The following is a 26,887-nucleotide window of genomic DNA, read 5'->3' on the forward strand; positions in this document are numbered from 1 at the left end:
CGTTTGCCCACTGACAAAGACATGATCAGTCTATCATTTTAATGGTAGGTTTATTTGAACAGTGAGAGACAGAATAACCACAAAAAAATCCATAAAAACACAAAAACATACATTGATTTGCATTTTAATGAGGGAAATAAGTATTTGACCCCTCAGCAAAACATGACTTAGTACTTGGTGGCAAAACGCTTGTTGGCAATCACAGAGGTCAGACGTTTCCTGTAGTTGGCCACCAGGTTTGCACACATCTTAGGAGGGATTTTGTTCCGCTCCTCTTTGCAGATCTTCTCCAAGTCATTAAGGTTTCGAGGCTGACGTTTGGCAACTCGAACCTTCAGCTCCCTCCACAGATTTTCTATGGGATTAAGGTCTGGAGACTGGCTAGGCCACTCCAGGACCTTAATGTGCTTCTTCTTGAGCCACTCCTTTGTTGCCTTGGCCGTGTGTTTTGGGTCATTGTCATGCTGGAATACCCATCCACGACCCATTTTCAATGCCCTTGCTGAGGGAAGGAGGTTCTCACCCAAGATTTGATGGTACATGGCCCCGTCCATCGTCCCTTTGATGCGGTGAAGTTGTCCTGTCCCCTTAGCAGAAAACACCCCCAAAGCATAATGTTTCCACCTCCATGTTTGATGGTGGGGATGGTGTTATTGGGGTCATAGGCAGCATTCCTCCTCCTCCAAACATGGCGAGTTGAGTTGATGCCAAAGAGCTCAATTTTGGTCTCATCTGACCACAACACTTTCATCCAGTTCTCCTCTGAATCATTCAGATGTTCATTGGCAAACTTCAGACAGGCCTGTATATGTGCTTTCTTGAGCAGGGGGACCTTGCGGGCGCTGCAGGATTTCAGTCCTTCACGGCGTAGTGTGTTACCAATTGTTTTCTTGGTGACTATGGTCCCAGCTGCCTTGAGATCATTGACAAGATCCTCCGGTGTAGTTCTGGGCTGATTCCTCACCGTTCTCATGATCATTGCAACTCCATGAAGTGAGATCCTGCATGGAGCCCCAGGCTGAGGGAGATTGACAGTTATTTTGTGTTTCTTCCATTTGCGAATAATCGCACCAACTGTTGTCACCTTCTCTCCAAGCTGCCTGGCGATGGTCTTGTAGCCCATTCCAGCCTTGTGTAGGTCTACAATCTTGTCCCTGATATCCTTGGAGAGCTCTTTGGTCTTGGCCATGGTGGAGAGTTTTTGGAATCTGATTGATTGATTTCTTCTGTGGACAGGTGTATTTTTATACAGGTAACAAGCTGAGATTAGGAGCACTCCCTTTAAGAGTGTGCTCCTAATCTCAGCTCATTACCTGTATAAAAGACACCTGGGAGCCAGAAATCTTTCTGATTTGAGAGGGGTTCAAATACTTATTTCCCTCATTAAAATGCAAATCAATTTCTAACATTTTTGACATGCGTCTTTCTGGATTTTTGTTTTGTTATTCTGTCTCTCACTGTTCAAATAAACCTACCATTAAAATTATAGACTGATCATTTCTTTGTCAGTGGGCAAACGTACAAAATCAGCAGGGGATCAAATACTTTTTTCCCCTCACTGTATATGCATTCACACATCAAGTCCTTTTCTTGAGTTGGGTTCCGGAATGGAACAACTGTTGAACCTCTGAGCTTGTGGTTGTTCGTGGGGGGAAGGGGGTGGGGAGAGTGTGGAAGGGGGGTGGGGAGAGTGTGGAAGGGGGGTGGGGAGAGTGTGGAAGGGGGTGGGGAGAGTGTGGAAGGGGGGTGGGGAGAGTGTGGAAGGGGGGTGGGGAGAGTGTGGAAGGGGTGGGGAGAGTGTGGAAGGGGGTGGGGAGAGTGTGGAAGGGGGTGGGGAGAGTGTGGAAGGGGGTGGGGAGAGTGTGGAAGGGGGTGGGGAGAGTGTGGAAGGGGGTGGGGAGAGTGTGGAAGGGGGTGGGGAGAGTGTGTCACACACCTGTTGCTATGGGGTAATGATGTTCGGGACAATATAGGATAAATCACAATTGTTTGCTAAAATAATAATTGCTTGCCAAATGTAATTTTTGTAATGGCAATACAGGTTATAGGTAATAATCCTTTGCATGAACTCCCAACATTATTACGCATATTATTCGTTAATTGTGGAAATGAAGATACGTAAGATTTTTGTATTTATTTAAAAACGGTGTATAATTCAATCGAGGTGAGGGCGTTGGAAATACTTTTGGCGGTTGATCTGCTTCTGTTCTGTGGGTCGCACTGTGTGCTCTTTTTGAAGGATGGGTCCCGGTCTCTCGGGGGCCATGGGATCCGGGGGGATTGGGGTGGTCTGCCGGTCACTGGGATGACAACCCAACTTGGGATGGGGGGAGGTTTTAGCGGGTGGAATAGTGGAGAACAATTGGAGGTTTACTTAGTAGCGATGCTAATATCATGGTACAGCTATATGGACACTCAATCATTATGGTACTTTTTAAAGGTAAGTTTACAAACATATATTATGATAAATAGATTTGAAACTTGTATCTCATTATGGTACATGGTGAAATAAGTATAGCCAGTTATAATTGTAATGGCTTAGCAGATAATAAGACAAGACGATCAGTATTTACTTGCTAAAAGATTGTTTACATGGGACTCATTCAACAATTTTAGATGAAGTTGTGTGGAAAAAGGACTGGGGGCAAAGAAACTCAAAAGGGGTGGTGATATTAATTAACAATCATTTTGATCTGAATGTGCAAATTGTCCAAACAGATCTGCAAGGTAGATGGATTATTTTAAATATGTTTTTGAACCATAAACAGATTTGTCTCATTTAATCTATATGGTCCAAATAATGATGATCCACGCTTCTTTGAAAATATATATATATATATATATAATAATTTATCAAACCTACAGGCAATACAAGACTCTATTATTACGGTGGGAGATTATAATACGGTTTTAAATACCGGTTTTAAATACGGTCATGCTCTTAAGGAAATCACTAGTGGAAATATGGAGCCTTCAATAAGACATGGCGGAGGCTTAATCAAGCTAGTCGTCTTGACTACTTTGTGTCATTCTCGCTGGCACCAAAAGTTAGTGTTGATAGGGGACAGAATGCGGTCGGACCATCAAATAATTGGCGTATACATTACTCTTACAGAATTTCCACCTGGGTGAGGATATTGGAAGTGTAATCAAAGCCTATTGGATGATAACTCGTTGTCAACTAGGACAGAATCATTTATAACTGACTTTTTCCAGACATAACATCGGTACAGCAGATCCCCTTATTGTGTGCCTTTTGGAGGCCATGCAATTCTGAGGTCTTGGCTGATTTCTTTTGATTTTCCCATGATGTCACGCGAAGAGGCACTGAGTTTGAAGGTAGGCCTTGAAATACATCCACAGGTACACCTCCAATTGACTCAAATGATGTCAATTAGCCTATCAGAAGCTTCTAAAGCCATGACATAATTTTCTGGAATTTTCCATGCTGTTTAAAGGCACAGTCAACTTAGTGTATGTAAACTTCTGACCCACTGGAATTGTGATACAGTGAATTATAAGTGAAATGATCTGTCTGTAAATAATTGTCGGAGAAATTACGTGTCATGCACAAAGTAGATGTCCTAACCGACTTGCCAAAACGATAGTTTGTTATCAAGAAATTTGTGGAGTGGTTGAAAAACAAGTTTTAATAACTCCAACCTAAGTGTATGTAAACTTCCGACTTCAACTGTATGTACAGTGGGGAAAACAAGTATTTAGTCAGCCACCAATTGTGCAAATTATCCCACTTAAAAAGATGAGAGAGGCCTGTAATTTTCATCATAGGTACACGTCAACTATGACAGACAAAATGAGAATTCTTTTTCCAGAAAATCACATTGTAGGATTTTTAATGAATTTATTTGCAAATTATGGTGGAAAATAAGTATTTGGTCAATAACAAAAGTTTCTCAATACTTTGTTATATACCCTTTGTTGGCAATGACACAGGTCAAACGTTTTCTGTAAGTCTTCACAAGGTTTTCACACACTGTTGCTGGTATTTTGGCCCATTCCTCCATGCAGATCTCCTCTAGAGCAGTGATGTTTTGGGGCTGTCGCTGGGCAACACAGACTTTCAACTCCCTCCAAAGATTTTCTATGGGGTTGAGATCTGGAGACTGGCTAGGCCACTCCAGGACCTTGAAATGCTTCTTACGAAGCCACTCCGTCGTTGCCCGGGCGGTGTGTTTGGGATCATTGTCATGCTGAAAGACCCAGCCACGTTTCATCTTCAATGCCCTTGCTGATGGAAGGAGGTTTTCACTCAAAATCTCACGATACATGGCCCCATTCATTCTTTCCTTTACACGGATCAGTCGTCCTGGTCCCTTTGCAGAAAAACAGCCCCAAAGCATGATGTTTCGACCCCCATGCTTCACAGTAGGTATGGTGTTATTTGGATGCAACTCAGCATTCTTTGTCCTCCAAACACGACGAGTTGAGTTTTTACCAAAAAGTTCTATTTTGGTTTCATCTGACCATATGACATTCTCCCAATCCTCTTCTGGATCATCCAAGTGCACTCTAGCAAACTTCAGACGGGCCTGGACATGTACTGGCTTAAGCAGGGGGACACGTCTGGCACTGCAGGATTTGAGTCCCTGGCGGCGTAGTGTGTTACTGATGGTAGGCTTTATTACTTTGGTCCCAGCTCTCTGCAGGTCATTCACTAGGTCCCCCCGTGTGGTTCTGGGATTTTTGCTCACCGTTCTTGTGATCATTTTGACCCCACGGGGTGAGATCTTGCTTGGAGCCCCAGATCGAGGGAGATTATCAGTGGTCTTGTATGTCTTCCATTTCCTAATAATTGCTCCCACAGTTGATTTCTTCAAACCAAGCTGCTTACTTATTGCAGATTCAGTCTTCCCAGCCTGGTGCAGGTCTACAATTTTGTTTCTGGTGTCCTTTGACAGCTCTTTGGTCTTGGCCATAGTGGAGTTTGGAGTGTGACTGTTTGAGGTTGTGGACAGGTGTCTTTTATACTGATAACAAGTTCAAACAGGTGCCATTAATACAGGTAACGAGTGGAGGACAGAGGAGCCTCTTAAAGAAGAAGTTACAGGTCTGTGAGAGCCAGAAATCTTGCTTGTTTTGTAGGTGACCAAATACTTATTTTCCACCATAATTTGCAAATAAATTCATTAAAAATCCTACAATGTGATTTTCTGGAATTATTTTTCTCAATTTGTCTGTCATAGTTGACGTGTACCTATGATGAAAATGACAGGCCTCTCATCTTTTTAAGTGGAAGAACTTGCACAATTGGTGGCTGACTAAAAACTTTTTTTCCCCACTGTATATGTATGTAATATATGGGGGATTGGAAATGATGCAGACAATTACATTGATATATATATATATATATACATTACAATACAATACTTTTCTTATACGGTTTTCAAAACATCATGCCAGGGAAAGCCTACACGAAACACAGTCCTTATTTGAAGTGTTTCTAAAATCCCATATGGAAATTATTAGAACCATTTCCCTGTTTGACTGCTAGGTTTTATGGGTATTTATGAGAACTCCACTGTGGAACTCTATTAACCCAATTGTGTCTGTCAACTGAACAGTCACTGTCTTGGTTTATGAGGGCGTTGTTGTCTGTGGCTGCTGAGATAGTAGTTGAATAGCCACCCGTCTACACCAATGATGAGATTTTTATCTTCATTAAGAGTTTGTCATTAAGCAGGAATGTGTCTGTCTACACGACAGGTTTGACCAGTATTAGCAAACCGGAGAGACTGCATTAAAGCGAACACTGTCACACACACACACCCCTCCTATTGGATGTGTTTTAGGAATTGGGTGATTGAGCAGCAGGCTAATGTGGTGATTCAGAGCAATATGAAATCGACTGATCTTGTCTGCCCCAGGCCAGGGAGTGTCACCCAGATTACACCCTAATATAACACACTGGACAGGTTAGATCAGGGCTCTCCCACCCTGTTCCTGGAGAGCCTCCCCTGTTGTTTTTTTTGAGCCAATTCCAGTTGTAACTAACCTTATTCAGCTTATCAACCAGCTAATTATTAGAATCCAGTGCACTAGATAAGGGTTGGAGTGAAAACCTACAGGAGGGTAACTCTCCAGGAACAGGGTTGGGGTGAACCTACAGGACGGTATCTCTCCAGGAACAGGGTTGAAGAGGCCTACGTTGGATCAGCACCATATACAATGGGGGGAAAAAGTATTTAGTCAGCCACCAATTGTGCAAGTTCTCCCACTTAAAAAGATGAGAGAGGCCTGTAATTTTCGTCATAGGTACACGTCAACTATGACAGACATTGAGATTTTTTTTTTCTCCAGAAAATCACATTGTAGGACTTTTAATGAATTTATTTGCAAATTATGGTGGAAAATAAGTATTTGGTCACCTACAAACAAGCAAGATTTCTGGCTTTCACAGACCTGTAACTTCTTCTTTTAAGAGGCTCCTCTGTCCTCCACTCGTTACCTGTATTAATGGCACCTGTTTGAACTTGTTATCAGTATAAAAGACACCTGTCCACAACCTCAAACAGTCACACTCCAAACTCCACTATGGCCAAGACCAAAGAGCTGTCAAAGGACACCAGAAACAAAATTGTAGACCTGCACCAGGCTGGGAAGACTGAATCTGCAATAAGTAAGCAGCTTGGTTTGAAGAAATCAACTGTGGGAGCAATTATTAGGAAATGGAAGACATACAAGACCACTGATAATCTCCCTCGATCTGGGGCTCCAAGCAAGATCTCACCCCGTGGGGTCAAAATGATCACAAGAACGGTGAGCAAAAATCCCAGAACCACACGGGGGGACCTAGTGAATGACCTGCAGAGAGCTGGGACCAAAGTAACAAAGCCTACCATCAGTAACACACTACGCCGCCAGGGACTCAAATTCTGCAGTGCCAGTACATGTCCAGGCCCGTCTGAAGTTTGCTAGAGTGCATTTGGATGATCCAGAAGAGGATTGGGAGAATGTCAGATGAAACCAAAATAGAACTTTTTGGTAAAAACTCAACTCGTCGTGTTTGGAGGACAAAGAATGCTGAGTTGCATCCAAAGAACACCATACCTACTGTGAAGCATGGGGGTGGAAACATCATGCTTTGGGGCTGTTTTTCTGCAAAGGGACCAGGACGACTGATCCGTGTAAAGGAAAGAATGAATGGGGCCATGTATCGTGAGATTTTGAGTGAAAACCTCCTTCCATCAGCAAGGACATTGAAGATGAAACGTGGCTGGGTCTTTCAGCATGACAATGATCCCAAACACACCGCCCGGGCAACGAAGGAGTGGCTTCGTAAGAAGCATTTCAAGGTCCTGGAGTGGCCTAGCCAGTCTCCAGATCTCAACCCCATAGAAAATCTTTGGAGGGAGTTGAAAGTCCGTGTTGCCCAGCGACAGCCCCAAAACATCACTGCTCTAGAGGAGATCTGCATTGAGGAATGGGCCAAAATACCAGCAACAGTGTGTGAAAACCTTGTGAAGACTTACAGAAAACGTTTGACCTGTGTCATTGCCAACAAAGGGTATATAACAAAGTATTGAGAAACTTTTGTTATTGACCAAATACTTATTTTCCTCCATAATTTGCAAATAAATTCATTAAAAATCCTACAATGTGATTTTCTGGATATTTTTTTTTTCCTCATTTTGTCTGTCATAGTTGACGTGTACCTATGATGAAAATTACAGGCCTCTTTCATCTTTTTAAGTGGGAGAACTTGCACAATTGGTGGCTGACTAAATACTTTTTTTCCCCCACTGTAGGTCACTGGTGCAGAACCAAAAAGGTGCCCTCTCTCCCCTCTGTTCTCATCCTCTCCCCTTCATGGATCTGAGACGACTCTGTACAGTTCAATATAGCTTCTACCATACTACTTTCACCTATCCAATCATAGCAGAGCTGTCAAGTAGGGCAGAAGGAAGGAGGGGGGTTGTTAACTTTTTAATAATGGAATACAGCCCTCCCTAGGTTTAAAGAACACACTAGAATAGTCAGAGTTGGAGAACCCATTCTGTTGTCTAAACTGTCTCCTGAGTTGTTACAAGCACAATGTGTCCTGATATAGCCTCCTGTCGGACGTGTCTCTATCGTGTTGGTTATTAAAGGTGACATCATCAGATGGGTATGCAGCTGCAGCCTGATGTGAAGGAAATGCACGTCGGTCCTGTTTTTGGTTGGTTGGTACTTCCACGTTTGTAATTCCATGGGAATACTGAAGAAATCTGGTTGGTTCAGTTGCTCTGGCTCCACCTCTGAAACTGCACCGACGCTGGCAACTGTTACAAAACAGCAGCTAAGGTGATCTGATCTGGCTAGCTGATTTTAGAGTAGTGTATTAGGATCCCCATTAGCTGTCGCTCATGCAGTTCTGCAGCTACCTTTTCTGGAGGTCCATAGTTGTAGCACCGAGTTTCTAAACCCAGAGGCGCAACATCGCAAGGCTTCCCGGGAACGCTTTGCGATGCAGGCCGGGTTTGGGTTTTGCAAAGTCGATGAATAACCACATCCTGTCCAACATGAAGTCTGATGTGTGTGTTGACCGTATCTAATCCCATCCCGTCCATCTTTGGGTCTGATATGTGTGTTAACAGTGAATAACCCCATACTGTCCAACATAAGGTCTGATGTGTGTGTGTGTGTTAACAGTGAATAACCCCATCCCGTCCAACATGAAGTCGGAGGCAAAGAAAGCTGCCAAGATCCTCCGAGAGTTTACTGAGATCTCCAACCGCACAGGGCCCGACAAACTCATCCCAGGTTTGTGTGAATGTGTGGTGGGAGTATATGTTCCTTTTGTCCCTCCCTGTGCGTCTGTGTGCGTCTGTTAGTGTCTGTGTGTGTGTGCGTCTGTGTGTGTATGTGTGTGTGTGTGTGTGTGTGTGCGTGCATCTGTGTGTGCGTGCGTGTGTCTGTTAGTGTGTGTCTGTGTGTCTGTTAGTGTGTGTCTGTGTGTCTGTTAGTGTGTGTCTGTGTGTGTGTGTGTCTGTGTGCGTGCGTGTGTCTGTTAGTGTGTGTGTGTGTGTGTGCGTCTGTGTGTGTGTGTGTGTGTTCATCCTGCCCTAACTAAGGTATCATCTCTGACTCATACCTATTCATTTCTTTCCATCTCTCTCATTCTCCGCATGTCTTTATGGTGATGTCATCAGGGTTCTGTCAGGTGACAGTCCTCCATACCAGAGTTGGCAGGAAATTGTCATAGCATGCTAGCAGGACCTGCTAATAATTTGTGTGTGTGTGTGTTCTCCCTCCAGCCAATATATTAGCAAAGTGTCAGGGCCTGGCCATCATCACAGTGATCAAGGCAGGCTTCATGATCACAGCTCGGGGCGGCAGCGGCATTGTCATCGCTAGACTGGCTGATGGACGTAAGTTCACTACCACACACTGTACATGGTCATCGCCAGGACGTCGTTTCACTACATCCTCTCTCTCACTAGGTTGGTCTGCTCCCTCTGCCATTGGTATAGCTGGTCTGGGCGGTGGCTTTGAGATTGGAGTTGAGGTAGGTTGATCACCGGACACACCAGGGATCCAGCCTAACATGTTCCCCTGGTGGCACCAGCCCACGATTTTGGTCGCATCATGGGCTGAAAGAAAATTTGCGCAGTGTCACACAATAGAACAAATTGGCGCAATCATCTTATAAAGTAATTCACAGTGCTCTATTAAGAGGTGTAATTACTAGACTACTGAGATGGTATTCAATAAAGAAGTTAATCCAGTGATTGTAAAAATGTTTGGGTTGACAATTAGCCTATTTTTGTTCATTTACTGTCAAAATAGGGCTCCAGAATTTTTTCTGTTTTTTTTGGGGGGTGTTCAATAGAGATGAATTTGCCTTCATCTTTATGTGCACTAATATTAGATATAGTCCTAAACACATATGCATTTATTTTGTCCAGGTGGGTGAGGCCTCCTCATTCCAGTAGACACCTTTTTATTATTATTACAGGAATCATGAGGATAATACACTTTACTGTTTGACAAATTCATGTTTTTTATTTGCCTCCCAAAAAAGGATGTTTTGATTTAGGTGACCAGGTAGAATGCAGATCGCAACACACAGCCAAGTCAAAGGGTCGCAAAATGCGACTAAATGGTCGCAGTCAGGAGCCCTACACACACACACACACACACACACACACACACGCCCTACACACACACACACACACACACACACACACACACACACACACACACACACACACACACACACACACACACACGCCCTACACACACACACACACACACGCCCTACACACACACACACACACACACACACACACACACACACACGCCCTACACACACACACACACACACACACTCAAACTCCTCACGTAATATTGACTTTGCTTTTTATGTTAAAAAAATTCAGTGAAAGCCTTTCCAGTTATTTTCACAGCCCGTTCAGCTCTTTATGAGTGTTATTTCCTGGTGATGTCCTGACACCTGTGGATGATTTTAAGGCCAGACTAGCCGATCGCTGAGCTGTTGAGTGAATCTTCTCTTCCGGAGTGTCCCTCTGTGTCCCTTAAACACTGGAAACGCATCCCATCCGTCCACACACACACGCTGTCCCTCCCCCTTCCTCTTTCACTCTCCTCGGGTCATATTAACACATGATGAGGTCATCTCCTGTTAAATAGAATCCCTCAAAGTAATAAAGACAGACTAGAGTTGCACTTTCCCAAAATTACCTGGTTTTCCAGCAATCCCAGTTGGAAGATTCCCAAATGTCCTGCTTATTCCCTTGTGAACTCAAGGCTGTAATCACTTCAAAAAAAAGGACTGAGTTAAGGGTCTGAATACTTATGTAAATAAGGTATTTCTGTTTTTTATTTTTAATACATTTGCAAAAATTTCTCTAAACCTTTTTTTTTGCTTTGTCATTATGGGATATTGTGTGTCGATTTGATGAGGAAAACAATGTATTTAATCCATTTTAGAATAAGGCTGTAACGTAACAAAATGTGGAAAAAGTCAAGGGGTCTGAATACTTTCCGAATGCTCTGTATAGGAAATGGAGCGATACACTGAGTGGACAAAAAATTAACAACCCCTGCTCTTTCCATGACATAACTTTTACCTGGTGATCCCTTATTGATGTTGATGTTAAATCCACTTCAATCAATGTAGATTAACAGGAGGAGATATTTATGCCTTGAGACAATTGAGACATGGATTGTGTATGTGTGCCATTCAGAGGGTGAATGGGCAAGACAAAATATTTTAAGTGCCTTTTGAACAGGGTATGGTAGTAGGTGCCAGGCGCACCAGTTTGTGTCAAGAACTGCAACGCTGTTGGATTTTGAACACCTCTAACAGTTTCCTGTGTATAATGAATGGTCCACCACCCAATGGACAACCAGCCAACTTGACACAACTGTGGGAAGGATTGGAGTCAACATGGGCCAGCATCCCTATGGAATGCTTTCGACACCTCGTGGAGTCCATGCCCAGACAAATTGAGACTGTTCTGAGGGCAAAAGGGGGGGGGTGCAACGCAATATCAGGAAGGTGTTCCTAATGTTTTGTACACTCAGTGTATATGTGGAGGAAGTAGAGAGATGTAGAGGCCTGCTTGCCTTTCTGTGGTGTCCATTAGGTGACTCACTGTGTTCATGTTTCTATTTTGGTGGTTTGTATCTTGATCCTAATCTGGTTACTGCCAGGTAGCTGACGGCACAGTAGTCTCCCTGCGGTCACACACACACACACACACACACACACACACACACAGGTGAATCAAAGCAGTATTGTTCTCTCTCTCCTCGGCTGTCTGAAGGTTATTAATGGGAACAGAGGTGGTAACATGTCTTAAAGGAAAAGTTTTTTCTTTTCACAACCAAATCTCTATTTTTGATGTAAATGACATGCTATAGGAGGGGCCATACTCCTTTTTGTGATTTTCTCTTGTTGTTGAGAAACTTACCCCAAACAGCAAAATCACTTCCTCATCCTCATTGTGTAGTAATGGGGGCCCTGAACAAACATGGACAAAAGCACCCAAATACGTCCTTTTAGAGACCACAAAGCTCTCCATATAGTGATGCAGGTATTTTTTTTTATAGATGTTGTACACATGAAATTGTGTCATTGTGAACTTTATCCGCAACGTTAGATTCCATTTTTGTTTGCGACTCAAGCGATACCTCACCATCCCATTGTACATGTAACTGTCAGAATAAAGGAAACACTTCAGGTGAATGAGGGATACAAAGTATATTGAAAGAAGGTGCTTTCACACAGGATGTTCCAGACTCTTGTAGAATCTATGCCACGGCGCATTGAAGCTGTTCTGGGGGGGCTCGTGGTGGCCCAATACCCTATTAAGACTCTTTTTTTTTTTATGTTGGTGTTTCCTTTATTTTGCCAGTTACCTGTAGCAGCAGGAGGCTACGTGGTGAACGGAACAGCTGGATAGGGGGAAACGTTCCATGTCACACACAAAAGGAATATAGCGTTGCGGATTAAAGTTAGGAATGACAGTTTCATGTGATCAACATCATCTATAGACCTGCATCACTATTACTGAGAGCTTTGTGGTCTCTAAAAGGGTGTTTTTAGAGTTTTTGTTCATGTTTTTTCAGGGCCCCCATTACTACACAAGGATGAGGAAGTGATTTTTGCTGTTTGGGGTAAGTTTCTCAAAAGCAAGTGAAATCACAAAGGTATGTGGACCCTTCTATAACATGCCATTTACATACATGTACAGTGCCTTCGGAAAGTATTCCGACCCCTTGACTTTTTCCACATTTGGTTACGTTACTGCTTTATTCTATAATGATTCAATAAAACATTTTCCTCGTCAATCAACACACAATACTACATAATGACAAAGCAAAAACAGGTTTGTTGAAATTTTTGCAAATGTATTACAAATAAAAACCTGAAATACCTTATTTCAATAAGTATTCAGACCCTTTGCTATGAGACTCTAAATTGAGCCCAGGTGCATCCTGTTTCCATTGATCATCCTTGCTGTTTCTACAACTTGATTGGAGTCCACCTGTGGTAAATTCAATTGATTGGACATGATTTGGAAAGGCACACATAAAAGGTCTATAAAAGGTCCCACAGTTGACAGTGCATGTCAGAGCAAAAACCAAGCCATGGGGTCGAAGGTATTGTCCGTAGAGCTCCGAGACAGGATTGTGTCGAGGCACAGATCTGGGGAAGGGTACAAAAAAAATTCGGCATCATTGAAGGTCCCCAAGAACAGAGTGGCCTCCATCATTCTTAAATGGAAGACGTTTGGAACCACCAAGACTCTTCCTAGAGCAGGCCGCCCGGCCAAACTGCGCAATCGTGGGAGAAGGGCCTTGGTCAGGGAGGTGACCAAGAACCCGATGGTCACTCTGACAGAGCTCCAGAGGTCCTCTGTGGAGATGGGAGAACCTTCCAGAAGAACAACCATCTCTGCAGCAATCCACCAATCAGGCCTTTATGGTAGAGTGGCCAGACGGAAGCCACTCCTCAGTAAAAGGCACATGACAGCCCGCTTGGAGTTTGCCAAAAGGCACCTAAAGAATCTCAGACCATGAGAAACAAGATTCTCTGGTCTGATGAAACCAAGATTGAACTCTTTGGCCTGAATGCCAAGCGTCACGTCTGGTAGAAACATGGCACCATCCCTACGGTGAAGCATGGTGGTGGCAGCATCATGCTGTGGGGATGTTTGTCAGCGGCAGGGACTGGGAGACTAGTCAGGATCAAGGGAAAAATGAACAGAGCAAAGTACAGAGAGATCCTTGATGAAAACCTGGTACAGAGCGCTCAGGACCTCAGATTGGGGCAAAGGATCACCTTCCAACAGGACAATGACCCTAAGCACATAGCCAAGACAACACTGGAGTGGCTACGGGACAAGTCTCTGAATGTCCTTGAGTGACTCAGCCAGAGCCCGGACTTTAACCCGATCTAACATCTCTAGAGAGACCTGAAAATCGCTGTGCAGCAACGCTATCCATCCATCCTTTCTTTCTTTCTTTCTATCTTTGCCTAAACACTACAATAGTTATAGAATAGATAGTTGATCTCTGTGTGATGCTGTTCCAACCCAGCACTAACAAACCCGATTCAACTAATCAGTTGTGTGTGTGTGTGTGTGTATGTGTCTGTGTCTGTGTCTGTGTGTGTGTCTGTGTCTGTGTCTGTGTGTGTGTGTGTATAGGTTTCAGACCTGGTGGTGATTCTGATGCAGCGCAGGGCAGTGGATTCTTTCTCTAAAGGAGGGAACCTCACTCTGGGCGGCAACTGTACTGTGGCAGTAGGACCGATGGGAAGGTGAGTGCTCACACACACACACACACACACACACACACACACACACACCTCATCATAATCTTGGTCCATGGTTGGCCAAAACCAGTCAGTGTCCGACCATGGCTCAACCTTTTTTGATGTGTTCCAGCCCCGAGGCTGTGGGTTAGGGGTACCCAAGGTTGAGGCTGTGGGTTAGGGGTACCCAAGGTTGAGGCTGTGGGTTAGGGGTACCCAAGGTTGAGGCTGTGGGTTAGGGGTACCCAAGGTTGAGGCTGTGGGTTAGGGGGTACCCAAGGTTGAGGCTGTGGGTTAGGGGTACCCAAGGTTGAGGCTGTGGGTTAGGGGTACCCAAGGTTGAGGCTGTGGGTTAGGGGTACCCAAGGTTGAGGCTGTGGGTTAGGGGTACCCAAGGTTGAGGCTGTGGGTTAGGGGTACCCAAGGTTGAGGCTGTGGGTTAGGGGTACCCAAGGTTGAGGCTGTGGGTTAGGGGTACCCAAGGTTGAGGCTGTGGGTTAAGAGTACTAGCAGTGTTGAAGTCACACCAGTTCTACACCTAGTTTTCACACTTATTTTAAACTGGACGCTTTGATGTGGACACTTGAATGTCTGAGCTGGGGTTTTGGAGGGGAAATGGTTTTGTGATGTGTCATCATGGATGACGCGTGTGTGTGTGTGTGTGTGTGTGTGTGTGTCATTGGTGTCGAAGTGATTTTATAGGGTGGAGGCAGGTGTGTGTGTGTGTGTTGCGTGCGTGATAGTTGTGTGTGTGTGTGTGTTGCGTGCGTGATAGTTGTGTGTGTGTGTGTTGCGTGCGTGATAGTTGTGTGTGTGTGCGTGTTGCGTGCGTGATAGTTGTGTGCGTGCGTGTTGGAGGGGTTGCTCGTGTTGGCGCAGGTTAATTATGGTTTATGAGTGGAGGTGGAATGATGCCTGGAGCAGGCTCCCTCAGTCTTTATTTAGAATGACATGCCAGGTTGGGTAATTAAAATAAGTAAAATACAATTAGCATCAAACAAGGCCAGGTGGAGATGAGGGAGGGAGGGGTGTGCATGCGTCTGTGGGTGTCTGTTAAATACAGCAACAATAAAACAATAAAGAGGTTAATGTCTGAGATGGGAGTGTCTTTTTTTTTTTTGTTCAGGTGACATTTACAACATGGGACCTCCCTACACACACACACACACACACACACACACACACACACACACACACGGACAGAGACGTGGCCAGTATATTTGATGGTTTTTGATGTCAGTGGAGGTCTAGTGGTCTCCTTCAGTACTCATCGCTAAGAAGTGGGATTCTGAGCAGTATCATACTCCAAACACTAACTTCTATCTTCCTCTATCTCTCTCTGTGTGTGTGTGTCCCCGTGTGTGTGTGTGTGTGTCCGTGTGTGTGTGTGTGTGTCCATGTGTGTGTGTGTGTGTGTGTAGGAACGTGGAGGCTGACGTAGCGTTGCGTAGTACGGCAGCAGTCTTTACCTACTGTAAGTCCAGAGGGCTGTTCGCTGGAGTCTCTCTGGAGGGATCCTGCCTCATAGAACGCAAAGACACCAACCGCAAGTACGTTACACACCGTGTGTGTGTGGTAATAATGTGTGTGTGTGTGTTGTATTAATGTGTGTGTGTGTGTGTGTGTTGTATTAATGTGTGTGTGGTAATAATGTGTGTGTGTGTGTGTTGTATTAGTGTGTGTGTTGTATTAATGTGTGTGTGTGTTAGGTTCTACTCCCAGGACATCCGTGCGTCGGCCATATTGAACGGAGATGTAGAGCCTCCCCCAGAAGCTGATGACCTATACTGTGTCCTAGAGACCTACACAGATAAATACACTACTGAGTGGACAGCCAAGCACCTAGCACAGAAGGTACTATATACACTACTGAGTGGACAGCCAAGCACCTAGCACAGAAGGTACTATATACACTACTGAGTGGACAGCCAAGCACCTAGCACAGAAGGTACTATATACACTACTGAGTGGACAGCCAAGCACCTAGCACAGAAGGTACTATATACACTACTGAGTGGACAGCCAAGCACCTAGCACAGAAGGTACTATATACACTACTGAGTGGACAGCCAAGCACCTAGCACAGAAGGTACTATATTATTATTATTATTAACTCGTTCCCCACATGGCATGTACCAGAAATACACTGCTCAAATAAATAAAGGGAACACTTAAACAACACAATGTAACTCCAAGTCAATCACACTTCTGTGAAATCAAACTGTCCACTTAGGAAGCAACACTGATTGACAATACATTTCACATGCTGTTGTGCAAATGGAATAGACAACAGGTGGAAATTATAGGTAATTAGCCAGACACCCCCAATAAAGGACTGGTTTTGCAGGTGGTGACCACAGACCACTTCTCAGTTCCTATGCTTCCTGGCTGGTGTTTTGGTCACTTTTGAATGCTGGCGGTGCTTTCACTCTAGTGGTAGCATGAGACGGAGTCTACAACCCACACAAGTGGCTCAGGTAGTGCAGCTCATCCAGGATGGCACATCAATGCGAGCTGTGGCAAGAAGGTTTGCTGTGTCTGTCAGCGTAGTGTCCAGAGCATGGAGGCGCTACCAGGAGACAGGCCAGTACATCAGGAGACGTGGAGGAGGTCGTAGGAGGGCAACAACCCAGCAGCAGGACTGCTACCTCCGCCTTTGTGCAAGGAGGAGCAGGAGGAGCACTGCCAGAGCCCTGCAAAATGACCTCCAGCAGGCCACAAATGTGCATGTGTCTGCTCAAACGGTCAGAAACAGACTCCATGAGGGTGGTATGAGGGCCTGACGTCCACAAGTGGGGGTTGTGCTTACAGCCCAACACCGTGCAGGACGTTTGGCATTTGCCAGAGAACACAAAGATTGGCAAATTCGCCACTGGCGCCCTGTGCTCTTCACAGATGAAAGCAGGTTCACACTGAGCACATGACAGACGTGACAGAGTCTGGAGACGCCGTGGAGAACGTTCTGCTGCCTGCAACATCCTCCAGCATGACCGGTTTGGCGGGGGGTCAGTTATGGTGTGGGGTGGCTTTTCTTTGGGGGGCCGCACAGCCCTCCATGTGCTCGCCAGAGGTAGCCTGACTGCCATTAGGTGCCGAGATGAGATCCACAGACCCCTTGTGAGACCATATGCTGGTGCGGTTGGCCCTGGGTTCCTCCTAATGCAAGACCATGCTAGACCTCATGTGGCTGGAGTGTGTCAGCAGTTCCTGCAAGAGGAAGGCATTGATTCTATGGACTGGCCCGCCCGTTCCCCAGACCTGAATCCAATTGAGCACATCTTGGACATCATGTCTCGCTCCATCCACCAACGCCACGTTGCACCACAGACCGTCCAGGAGTTGGCGGATGCTTTAGTCCAGGTCTGGGAGGAGATCCCTCAGGAGACCATCCGCCACCTCAACAGGAGCATGCCCAGGCATTGTAGGGAGGTCATACAGGCACGTGGAGGCCACACACACTACTGAGCCTCATTTTGACTTGTTTTAAGGACATTACATCAAAGTTGGATCAGCCTGTAGTGTGGTTTTCCACTTTAATTTTGAGGGTGACTACAAATCCAGACCTCCATGGGTTGATAAATTTGATTTCCATTGATAATTTTTGTGTGATTTTTGTTGTCAGCACATTCAACTATGTAAAGAAAAAAGTATTTAATAAGATTATTTCATTCATTCAGATCTAGGATGTGTTATTTTAGTGTTTTTGAGCAGTGTAGTTTTGTTCAGTGGCTTGCGAAAGTATTCACCCCCCTTGGCATTTTTCCTATTTTGTTGCCTTACAACCTGGAATTAAAATTGTATCATTTGATTTACACAACACACCTACCACTTTGAAGATGCAAAATATTTTTTATTGTGAAACAAACAAGAAATAAGACACAAAAACAGAGAACTTGAGCGTGCATAACTATTCACCCCCCCCCAAAGTCAATACTTCGTAGAGCCACCTTTTGCAGCAATTACAGCTGCAAGTCTCTTGGGGTATGTCTCTATGAGCTTGGCACATCTAGCCACTGGGATTCTTGCCCATTCTTCAAGGCAAAACTGCTCCTTCAAGTTGGATGGGTTCTGCTGGTGTACAGCAATCTTTAAGTCGTACCACAGATTCTCAATTGGATTGAGGTCTGGGCTTTGACTAGGCCATTCCAAGACATTTAAATGTTTCCCCTTAAACCACTCGAGTGTTGCTTTAGCAGTATGCTTATGGTCATTGTCCTGCTGGAAGGTGAACCTCCGTCCCAGTCTCAAATCTCTGGAAGACTGAAACAGGTTTCCCTCAAGAATTTCCCTGTATTTAGCGCAATCCATCATTCCTTCAATTCTGACCAGTTTCCCAGTCCCTACCGATGAAAAACATCCCCACAGCATGATGCTGCCACCACCATGCTTCACTGTGGGGATGGTGTTCTCGGGGTGATGAGAGGTGTTGAGTTTGCGCCAGACGTAGCGTTTTCCTTGATGGCCAAAAAGCTCAATTTTAGTCTCATCTGACCAGAGTACATTCTTCCATATGTTTGGGGAGTCTCCCACATGCCTTTTGGTGAACACCAAACGTGTTTGCTTATTTATTTCTTTAAGCAATGGCTTTTTTCTGGCCACTCTTCCGTAAAGCCCAGCTCTGTGGAGTGTTTGGCAGGTTTGTTGAGGTGCCATATTCGTTCCAATTTTAAAATAATGGATTTAATGGTGCTCCGTGGGATGTTCAAAGTTTCAGATATTTTTATTTATAACCCAACCCTGATCTGTACTTCTCCACAACTTTGTCCCTGACCTGTTTGGAGTGCTCCTTGGTCTTCATGGTGCCCCTTGCTTAGTGGTGTTGCAGACTCTGGGGCCTTTCAGAACAGGTGTGTGTATATATACTGAGATCATGTGAAACTTAGATTGCACACAGGTGGACTTTGTTTAACTAATTATGTGACTTCTGAAGGTAATTGGTTGCACCAGATCTTATTTAGGGGCTTCATAGCAAAGGGGGTGAATACATATGCATGCACCACTTTTCTGTTATTTATTTCTTAGAATTTTTTGAAAAAAGTTATTTTTTTCATTTCACTTCACCAGTTTGGACTATTTTGTGTATGTCCATTACATGAAATCCACATTTAAATTACAGGTTGTAATGCAACAAAATAGGAAAAATGCCAAGGGGGATGAATACTTTTGCAAGGCACTGTATATTATAACACGCTATTGAATGGACAGCCAAGCACCTAGCACAGACGGTACTGTATTATTATAATACACTACATGACCAAAAGTATGTGGACACCTGCTTAATATGGAGTTGGTCCCCCTTTGCTGCTATAACAGCCTCCACAATTCTGGGAAGACTTTCCACTAGATGTTGGAACATTGCTACGGGGACTTGCTTCAACCACAAGTGTTAGTGAGGTCGGGCATTGATGTTGGGCGATTAGGCCTGGCTCGCAGTCGGCGTTCCAATTCATCCCAAAGGTGGTTGAGGTCAGGGCTCTGCTATGGCCAGTCAAGTTCTTCCACACCGATCTCTACAAATCATTTCTGTATGGACCTCGCTTTGAGCACGGGGGCATTGTCATGCTGAAAACGGAAAGGGCCTTCCCCAAACTGTTGCCACAAAGTTGGAAGCACAGAATAATCTAGAATGTCATTGTATGCTGTAGCGTTAATATTTCCCTTCACTGGAACTAAGGGGCCTAGCCCGAACCGTGAAAAACAGCCCCAGACCATTATTCCTCCTCCACCAAACTTTACAGTTGGCACTATGTATTGGGGCAGGTAGCGTTCACCTGGCATCTGCCAAACCCAGATTCGTCTGTCGGACTGCCAGATGGTGAAGTGTGATTCATCACTCCAGAGAACGCATTTCCACTGCTCCAGAGTCCAATGACGGCGAGCTTTACACCACTCTTGCCAATGCTTGGCATTGCGCATGGTGGTCTTAGGCTTGTGTGCAGCTGCTCGGCCATGGAAACCATTTCATGAAGCTCCCGATGAACAGATCTTGTGCTGACGTTGCTTCCAGAGGCAGTTTTGAACTCGATAGTGAGTGTTGCAACTGACGACAGACGATTTTTACGCGCTTCAGCACTCGGAGGTCCTGTTCTGTGAGCTTGTGTGGCTTACCACTTCGCGGGTGAGCCGTTGTTGCTCCTAGACGTTTCCACTTCACAATTACAGCACTTACAGTTGACCGGGGCAGATCAAGCAGGGCAGAAATTTGACAAACTGACTTGGAAAGGTGGCATTCTATGACGGTGCCACGTTGAAAGTCACTGAGCTCTTCAGTACGGGCCATTCTACTGCCAATGTTTGTCTATGGAGATTGCATGGCTGTGTGCTCAATGTTATACACCTGTCAGCAACGAGTGTGGCTGAAATAGCCAAATCCACTAATTTTGAAGGGGTGTCCACATACTTTTGTGTGTGTGTATATATAGTGTTTAATATCTGGTACTGAGTACCACTGTTTTATTACTGGAGACTGCATTTACATCACATTTTACATTTGAGCTACTTACTTATTTCAGTTGCATTCATCTTGACATAGCTAGGTGGCAACCACATCTCCCAGTCAGTCAGTAAACATTTCCTCACTAAAGCAGCCATCATCAGTAAGAAAAAGGCTAGAAAGGGTATTACAACGGTACTTTATATCGATGATTATAAACTGGGTGGTTGGAGCCCTGAATGCTGATTTGGCTGACAGCAGTGGTATATCAGACCGTATACCATGGGTATGACAAAACATTTCATTTTTACTGCTCTAACTACGTTTATAATAGCAGTAAGGCACCTCGGGGGGGTTTGTGGTATATGGCCAATATACCACGGCTAAGGGCTGTGTACAGGCACTCGGCGTTGCGTTGTGTATAAGAACAGCCCATAGCCGTGGTATATTGGCCATATACCACACCCTCTCAGGCCTTATTGCTTAAATGTACTGATGGATACGCTACTGGATGGACTGTCAGGAGTACTAAAAGGTACACTGCATTATTGTATATTATAGAATACTGCTGTTTTTATACAGCAGACCATCAAACCCATATGTCCCAAATGTAATAATATCCCTCCCTGTCTAATCTCTACCCCTGATGGATATCTACTCTTTACCCCAGGACACTGTCTACCCCTTAATGTGTACCAAGCTCTAACCCACAACAGCATGTTGGTCTGAGTACCTCTAGTCTTAATGTGTACCAAGCTAGTTGTTGGTGTGGTTAGTGGGGGGTTGATGGTTGGTGGGGGGGTGGTTAGTTGGGGGTGTGGTTGGTGGGGGGGTGGTTGATGGTTGGTGGGGGGGTGGTTGATGGTTGGTGGGGTGTGTGGTTGTTGGGGGGGGTGGTTAGTTGGGGGTGTGGTTGGTGGGGGGGTTGATGGTTGGTGGGGTGTGTGGTTGGTGGGGTGTGTGGTTAGTCTCATGTTTTTTTCCTCTTCTGTGGTCTTCTCTCTTCTTCCATCCCTCTGTTTCTGGGTGTTGTCGTTCAGGCCGTTCAGTCCAGTGGTCCCCCAGCTAGACCCCGAGCTCCAGCCGCACAGAGACCTGCTAGCACATACAGGACAGAGGGTAACACACACACACACACACACACACACACACATACAGGACAGAGGATAACACACACACACACACACACACACATACAGGACATAGGGTAACACACACACACACACACATATACAGTGAGGTGAAAAAAGTATTTGATCCCCTGCTGATTTTGTACGTTTGCCCACTGACAAAGAAATTATCAGTCTATAATTTTAATGGTAGGTTTATTTGAACAGTGAGAGACAGAATAACAACAACAAAAAATCCATAAAAACACATGTCAAAAATGTTATAAATTGATTTGCATTTTAATGAGGGAAATCAGTATTTGACCCCCTCTCAATCAGAAAGATTTCTGGCTCCCAGGTGTCTTTTATACAGGTAACGAGCTGAGATTAGGAGCACACTATTAAAGGGAGTGCTCCTAATCTCAGTTTGTTACCTGTATAAAAGACACCTGTCCACAGAAGCAATCAATCAATCAGATTCCAAACTCTCCACCATGGCCAAGACCAAAGAGCTCTCCAAAGATGTCAGGGACAAGATTGTAAACCTACACAAGGCTGGAATGGGCTACAAGACCATCGCCAAGCAGCTTGGTGAGAAGGTGACAACAGTTGGTGCGATTATTCGCAAATGGAAGAAACACAAAAGACCTGTCAATCTCCCTCGGCCTGGGGCTCCATGCAAGATCTCACCTCGTGGAGTTGCAATGATCATGAGAACGGTGAGGAATCAGCCCAGAACTACACAGGAGGATCTTGTCAATGATCTCAAGGCAGCTGGGACCATAGTCACCAAGAAAACAATTGGTAACACACTACACCGTGAAGGACTGAAATCTTGCAGCGCCCGCAAGGTCCCCCTGCTCAAGAAAGCACATATACAGGCCCGTCTGAAGTTTGCCAATGAACATCTGAATAATTCGGAGAAGAACTAGGTGAAAGTGTTGTGGTCAGATGAGACCAAAATCGAGCTCTTTGGCATCAACTCAACTCGCCGTGTTTGGAGGAGGAGGAATGCTGCCTATGACCCCAAGAACACCATCCCCACCGTCAAACATGGAGGTGGAAACATGCGTTGGTGGGGATTTTCTGCTAAGGGGACAGGACAACTTCACCACATCAAAGGGACGATGGACGGCGCCATGTACCGTCAAATCTTGGGTGAGAACCTCCTTCCCTCAGCCAGGGCATTGAAAATGGGTCGTGGATGGGTATTCCAGCATTACAATGACCCAAAACACACGGCCAAGGCAACAAAGGAGTGGCTCAAGAAGAAGTACATTAAGGTCCTGGAGTGGCCTAGCCAATCTCCAGACCTTAATCCCATAGAAAATCTGTGGAGGGAGCTGAAGGTTCGAGATGCCAAACGTCAGGCTCGAAACCTTAATGACTTGGAGAAGATCTGCAAAAAGGAGTGGGACAAAATCCCTCCTGAGATGTGTGTAAACCTGGTGGCCAATTTAAGAAACGTCTGACCTCTGTGATTGCCAACAAGGGTTTTGCCACCAAGTACTAAGTCATGTTTTGCAGAGGGGTCATTAAAATGCAAATCAATTTTTAACATTTTTGACATGCGTTTTTCTGGATTTTGTTGTTGTTATTCTGTCTCTCACTGTTCAAATAAACCTACCATTAAAATTATAGACTGATCATGTCTTTGTCAGTGGGCAAATGTACAAAATCAGCAGGGGATCAAATACTTTTTTCCCTCACTGTATGTGTGTGTGTGTATATATATATATATATATACAGTGGGGAGAACAAGTATTTGATACACTGCTGATTTTGCAGGTTTTCCTACTTACAAAGCATGTAGAGGTCTGTAATTTTTATCATAGGTACACTTCAACTGTGAGAGACGGAATCTAAAACAAAAATCCAGAAAATCACATTGTATGATTTTTAAGTAATTAATTTGCATTTTATTGCATGACATAAGTATTTGATACATCAGAAAAGCAGAACTTAATATTTGGTACAGAAACCTTTGTTTGCAATTACAGAGATCATACGTTTCCTGTAGGTCTTGACCAGGTTTGCACACACTGCAGCAGGGATTTTGGCCCACTCCTCCATACAGACCTTCTCCAGATTTTTCAGGATTTTAGATTCTGTCTCTCACAGTTGAAGTGTACCTATGATACCAATTATAGACCTCTACATGCTTTGTAAGTAGGAAAACCTGCAAAATCGGCAGTGTATCAAATACTTGTTCTCCCCACTGTATATATCACACAAACAGTAGTTGTGCTGTTTTCTACCAGTAACATGCGTGCTGTGTAGCTAGTGTTTGTGTGGGTTGGCTACAATACTTTATTGTCCAGAAGGAAATTCCTCTGTCTTTGACTGACATCTCTGTGTGTGTTTTAGCAGTGAAGCCCTCCCTTTATCCAAGCATCTCTGCCTTCAAATCTGACAGCGCAGGTGAGTGACCCCTTCCCCAAACCCTTCATCACCAACTTCACCACCCTCTGTCTATTGGAACACAAGTCAGTGCTCCTCTTCTCTTCTTACTTGCTGAAATCAGGGTTAAACCAGGACTCTCCAAACCTGTTCCTGGAGAGCTATTTACCGTCCTGTAGGTATTCACTCCAACCCTGTTCCTGGAGAGCTATTTACCGTCCTGTAGGTTTTCACTCCAACCCTGTTCCTGGAGAGCTATTTACCGTCCTGTAGGTTTTCACTCCAACCCTGTTCCTGGAGAGCTATTTACCGTCCTGTAGGTATTCACTCCAACCCTGTTCCTGGAGAGCTATTTACCGTCCTGTAGGTTTTCACTCCAACCCTGTTCCTGGAGAGCTATTTACCGTCCTGTAGGTTTTCACTCCAACCCTGATCTAGCGCAAAAACAAATCCACCATGCGAATGTAAGACTAACGTGGTTCTGTGCAGATTGAATCAGATTACTTAGGATGGAGAAATCTGTGGTTGTAGTGGTGTACAGTTTAAGTTGGAAGTTTACATACACCTTAGCCAAATACATTTAAACTCAGTTTTTCACAATTCCTGTCATTTAATCCTAGTAAAAATTCCCTGTCTTAGGTCAGTTAGGATCACCACTTTATTTTAAGAATGTGAAATGTCAGAATAATAGTAGAGAGAATGCTTTATTTCAGCTTTTATTTCTTTCATCACATTCCCAGTGGGTCAGACGTTTACATACACTCAATTAGTATTTGGTAGCATTGCCTTTAGATTGTTTAACTTGGGTCAAACGTTTCGGGTAGCCTTCCACAAGCTTCCCACAATAAGTTGGGTGAATTTTGGCCCATTCCTCCTGACAGAGCTGGTGTAACTGAGTCAGGTTTGTAGGCCTCCTTGCTCTCACACCCTTTTTCAGTTCTGCCCACACATTTTCTATAGGATTGAGGTCAGGGCTTTGTGATGGCCATTCCAATACCTTGACTTTGTTGTCCTTAAGCCATTTTGCCACAACTTTGGAAGTATGCTTTGGGTTTGAGTATTCCATTTGGAAGACCCATTTGCGACCAAGCTTTAACATCCTGACTGAGGTCTTGAGATGTTGCTTCAATATATCCACATTATTTTCCTTCCTCATGATGCCATCTATTTTGTAAAGTGCACCAGTCCCTCCTGCAGCAAAGCACCCCCACAGCATGATGCTGCCACCCCCGTGCTTCACGGTTGGTTCTTCAGCTTGCAAGTTCCCCCTTTTTCCTCCAAACATAACGATGGTCATTATGGCCAAACAGTTCTGCTTTTGTTTCATCAGACCAGATGACATTTCTCCAAAAAGTAAGATCTTTGTCCCCATGTGCAGTTGCAAACCGTAGTCTGGCTTTTTTATGGCGGTTTTGGAGCAGTGGCTTCTTCCTTGCTGAGCGGCCTTTCAGGTTGTCGATATAGGACTCGTTTTACTGTGGATATAGGTACTTTTGTACCTGTTTCCTCCAGCATCTTCACAAGGTCCTTTGCTGTTGTTCTGGGATTGATTTGCACTTTTCGCACCAAAGTACGTTCATCTCTAAAAGACAGAACGCGTCTCCTTCCTGAGCGGTATTACGGCTGTGTGGTCCCATGGTGTTTATACTTGCGTACTATTGTTTGTACAGATGAACGTGGTACCTTCAGGCATTTGGAAATTTCTCCCAAGGATGAACCAGACTTTTGGAGGTCTACAATTGTTTTTCTGAGGTCTTGGCTGATTTCTTTTGATTTTCTCATGATGTCAAGCAAAGAGGCACTGAGTTTGTAGGTAGGCTTTAAAATACATCCACAGGTACACCTCCAATTGACTCAAATGATGTCAATTAGCCTATCAGAAGCTTCTAAAGCCATGACATCATCATCTGGAATTTTCCAAGCTGTTTAAAGGCACAGTCAACTTAGTGTGTGTAAACTTCTGACCCACTGGAATTGTGATACAGTGAATTATAAGTGAAATAATCTGTCTGTAAACAATTGTTGGAGAAATTACGTGTCATGCACAAAGTAGATGTCCTAACCGACTTGCCAAAACTATAGTTTTTTTAACAAGAAATCTGTGGAGTGGTTGAAAAACGACTTTTAATGACTTCAACCTAAGTGTATGTAAACTTCCGACTTCAACTGTATGTATATGTATGTAATATATGGGGGATTGGAAATGATGCAGACAATTACATTGATATATATAAATTACAATACAATACTTTTCTTATACGGTTTTCAAAACATCATGCCAGGGTAAGCCTGTATACAGTGGTGAAAAAAAGTATTCAGTCAGCCACCAATTGTGCAAGTTCTCCCACTTAAAAAGATGAGAGAGGCCTGTAATTTTCATCATAGGTACACGTCAACTATGACAGACAAATTGAGAAAAGAAAATCCAGAAAATCACATTGTAGGATCTTTTATGAATTTATTTGCAAATTATGGTGTGGAAAATAAGTATTTGGTCACCTACAAACAAGCAAGATTTCTGGCTCTCACAGACCTGTAACTTCTTCTTTAAGAGGCTCCTCTGTCCTCCACTCGTTACCTGTATTAATGGCACCTGTTTTAACTTGTTATCAGTATAAAAGACACCTGTCCACAACCTCAAACAGTCACACTCCAAACTCC

At 44.3% G+C, this 26,887-nt stretch overlaps 1 protein-coding gene across 2 annotated transcripts in view; it reads left to right on the top strand.

Annotated features, from left to right (window-relative positions):
* The window catches only part of sh3yl1 (SH3 and SYLF domain containing 1), a 53,022-nt gene that overhangs the window by 16,456 nt on the left and 9,679 nt on the right, over nucleotides 1-26,887 (top strand). Inside the window, exons 2-9 of one of the 2 annotated variants that reach the window (XM_041847284.2) lie at nucleotides 8,650-8,760; nucleotides 9,255-9,368; nucleotides 9,441-9,505; nucleotides 14,178-14,290; nucleotides 15,706-15,834; nucleotides 15,994-16,138; nucleotides 21,758-21,836; nucleotides 24,194-24,247. In XM_041847284.2, the coding sequence (XP_041703218.2) occupies nucleotides 8,650-8,760; nucleotides 9,255-9,368; nucleotides 9,441-9,505; nucleotides 14,178-14,290; nucleotides 15,706-15,834; nucleotides 15,994-16,138; nucleotides 21,758-21,836; nucleotides 24,194-24,247 (810 nt within the window). The remainder of the gene's footprint in view (nucleotides 1-8,649; nucleotides 8,761-9,254; nucleotides 9,369-9,440; nucleotides 9,506-14,177; nucleotides 14,291-15,705; nucleotides 15,835-15,993; nucleotides 16,139-21,757; nucleotides 21,837-24,193; nucleotides 24,248-26,887) is intronic. The other variant, XM_041847286.2, reaches the window with a different exon arrangement.

This window comes from Coregonus clupeaformis, chromosome 21 (genome assembly GCF_020615455.1).
Source record: "Coregonus clupeaformis isolate EN_2021a chromosome 21, ASM2061545v1, whole genome shotgun sequence".
In the NCBI taxonomy this organism is placed as follows: domain Eukaryota; kingdom Metazoa; phylum Chordata; class Actinopteri; order Salmoniformes; family Salmonidae; genus Coregonus; species Coregonus clupeaformis.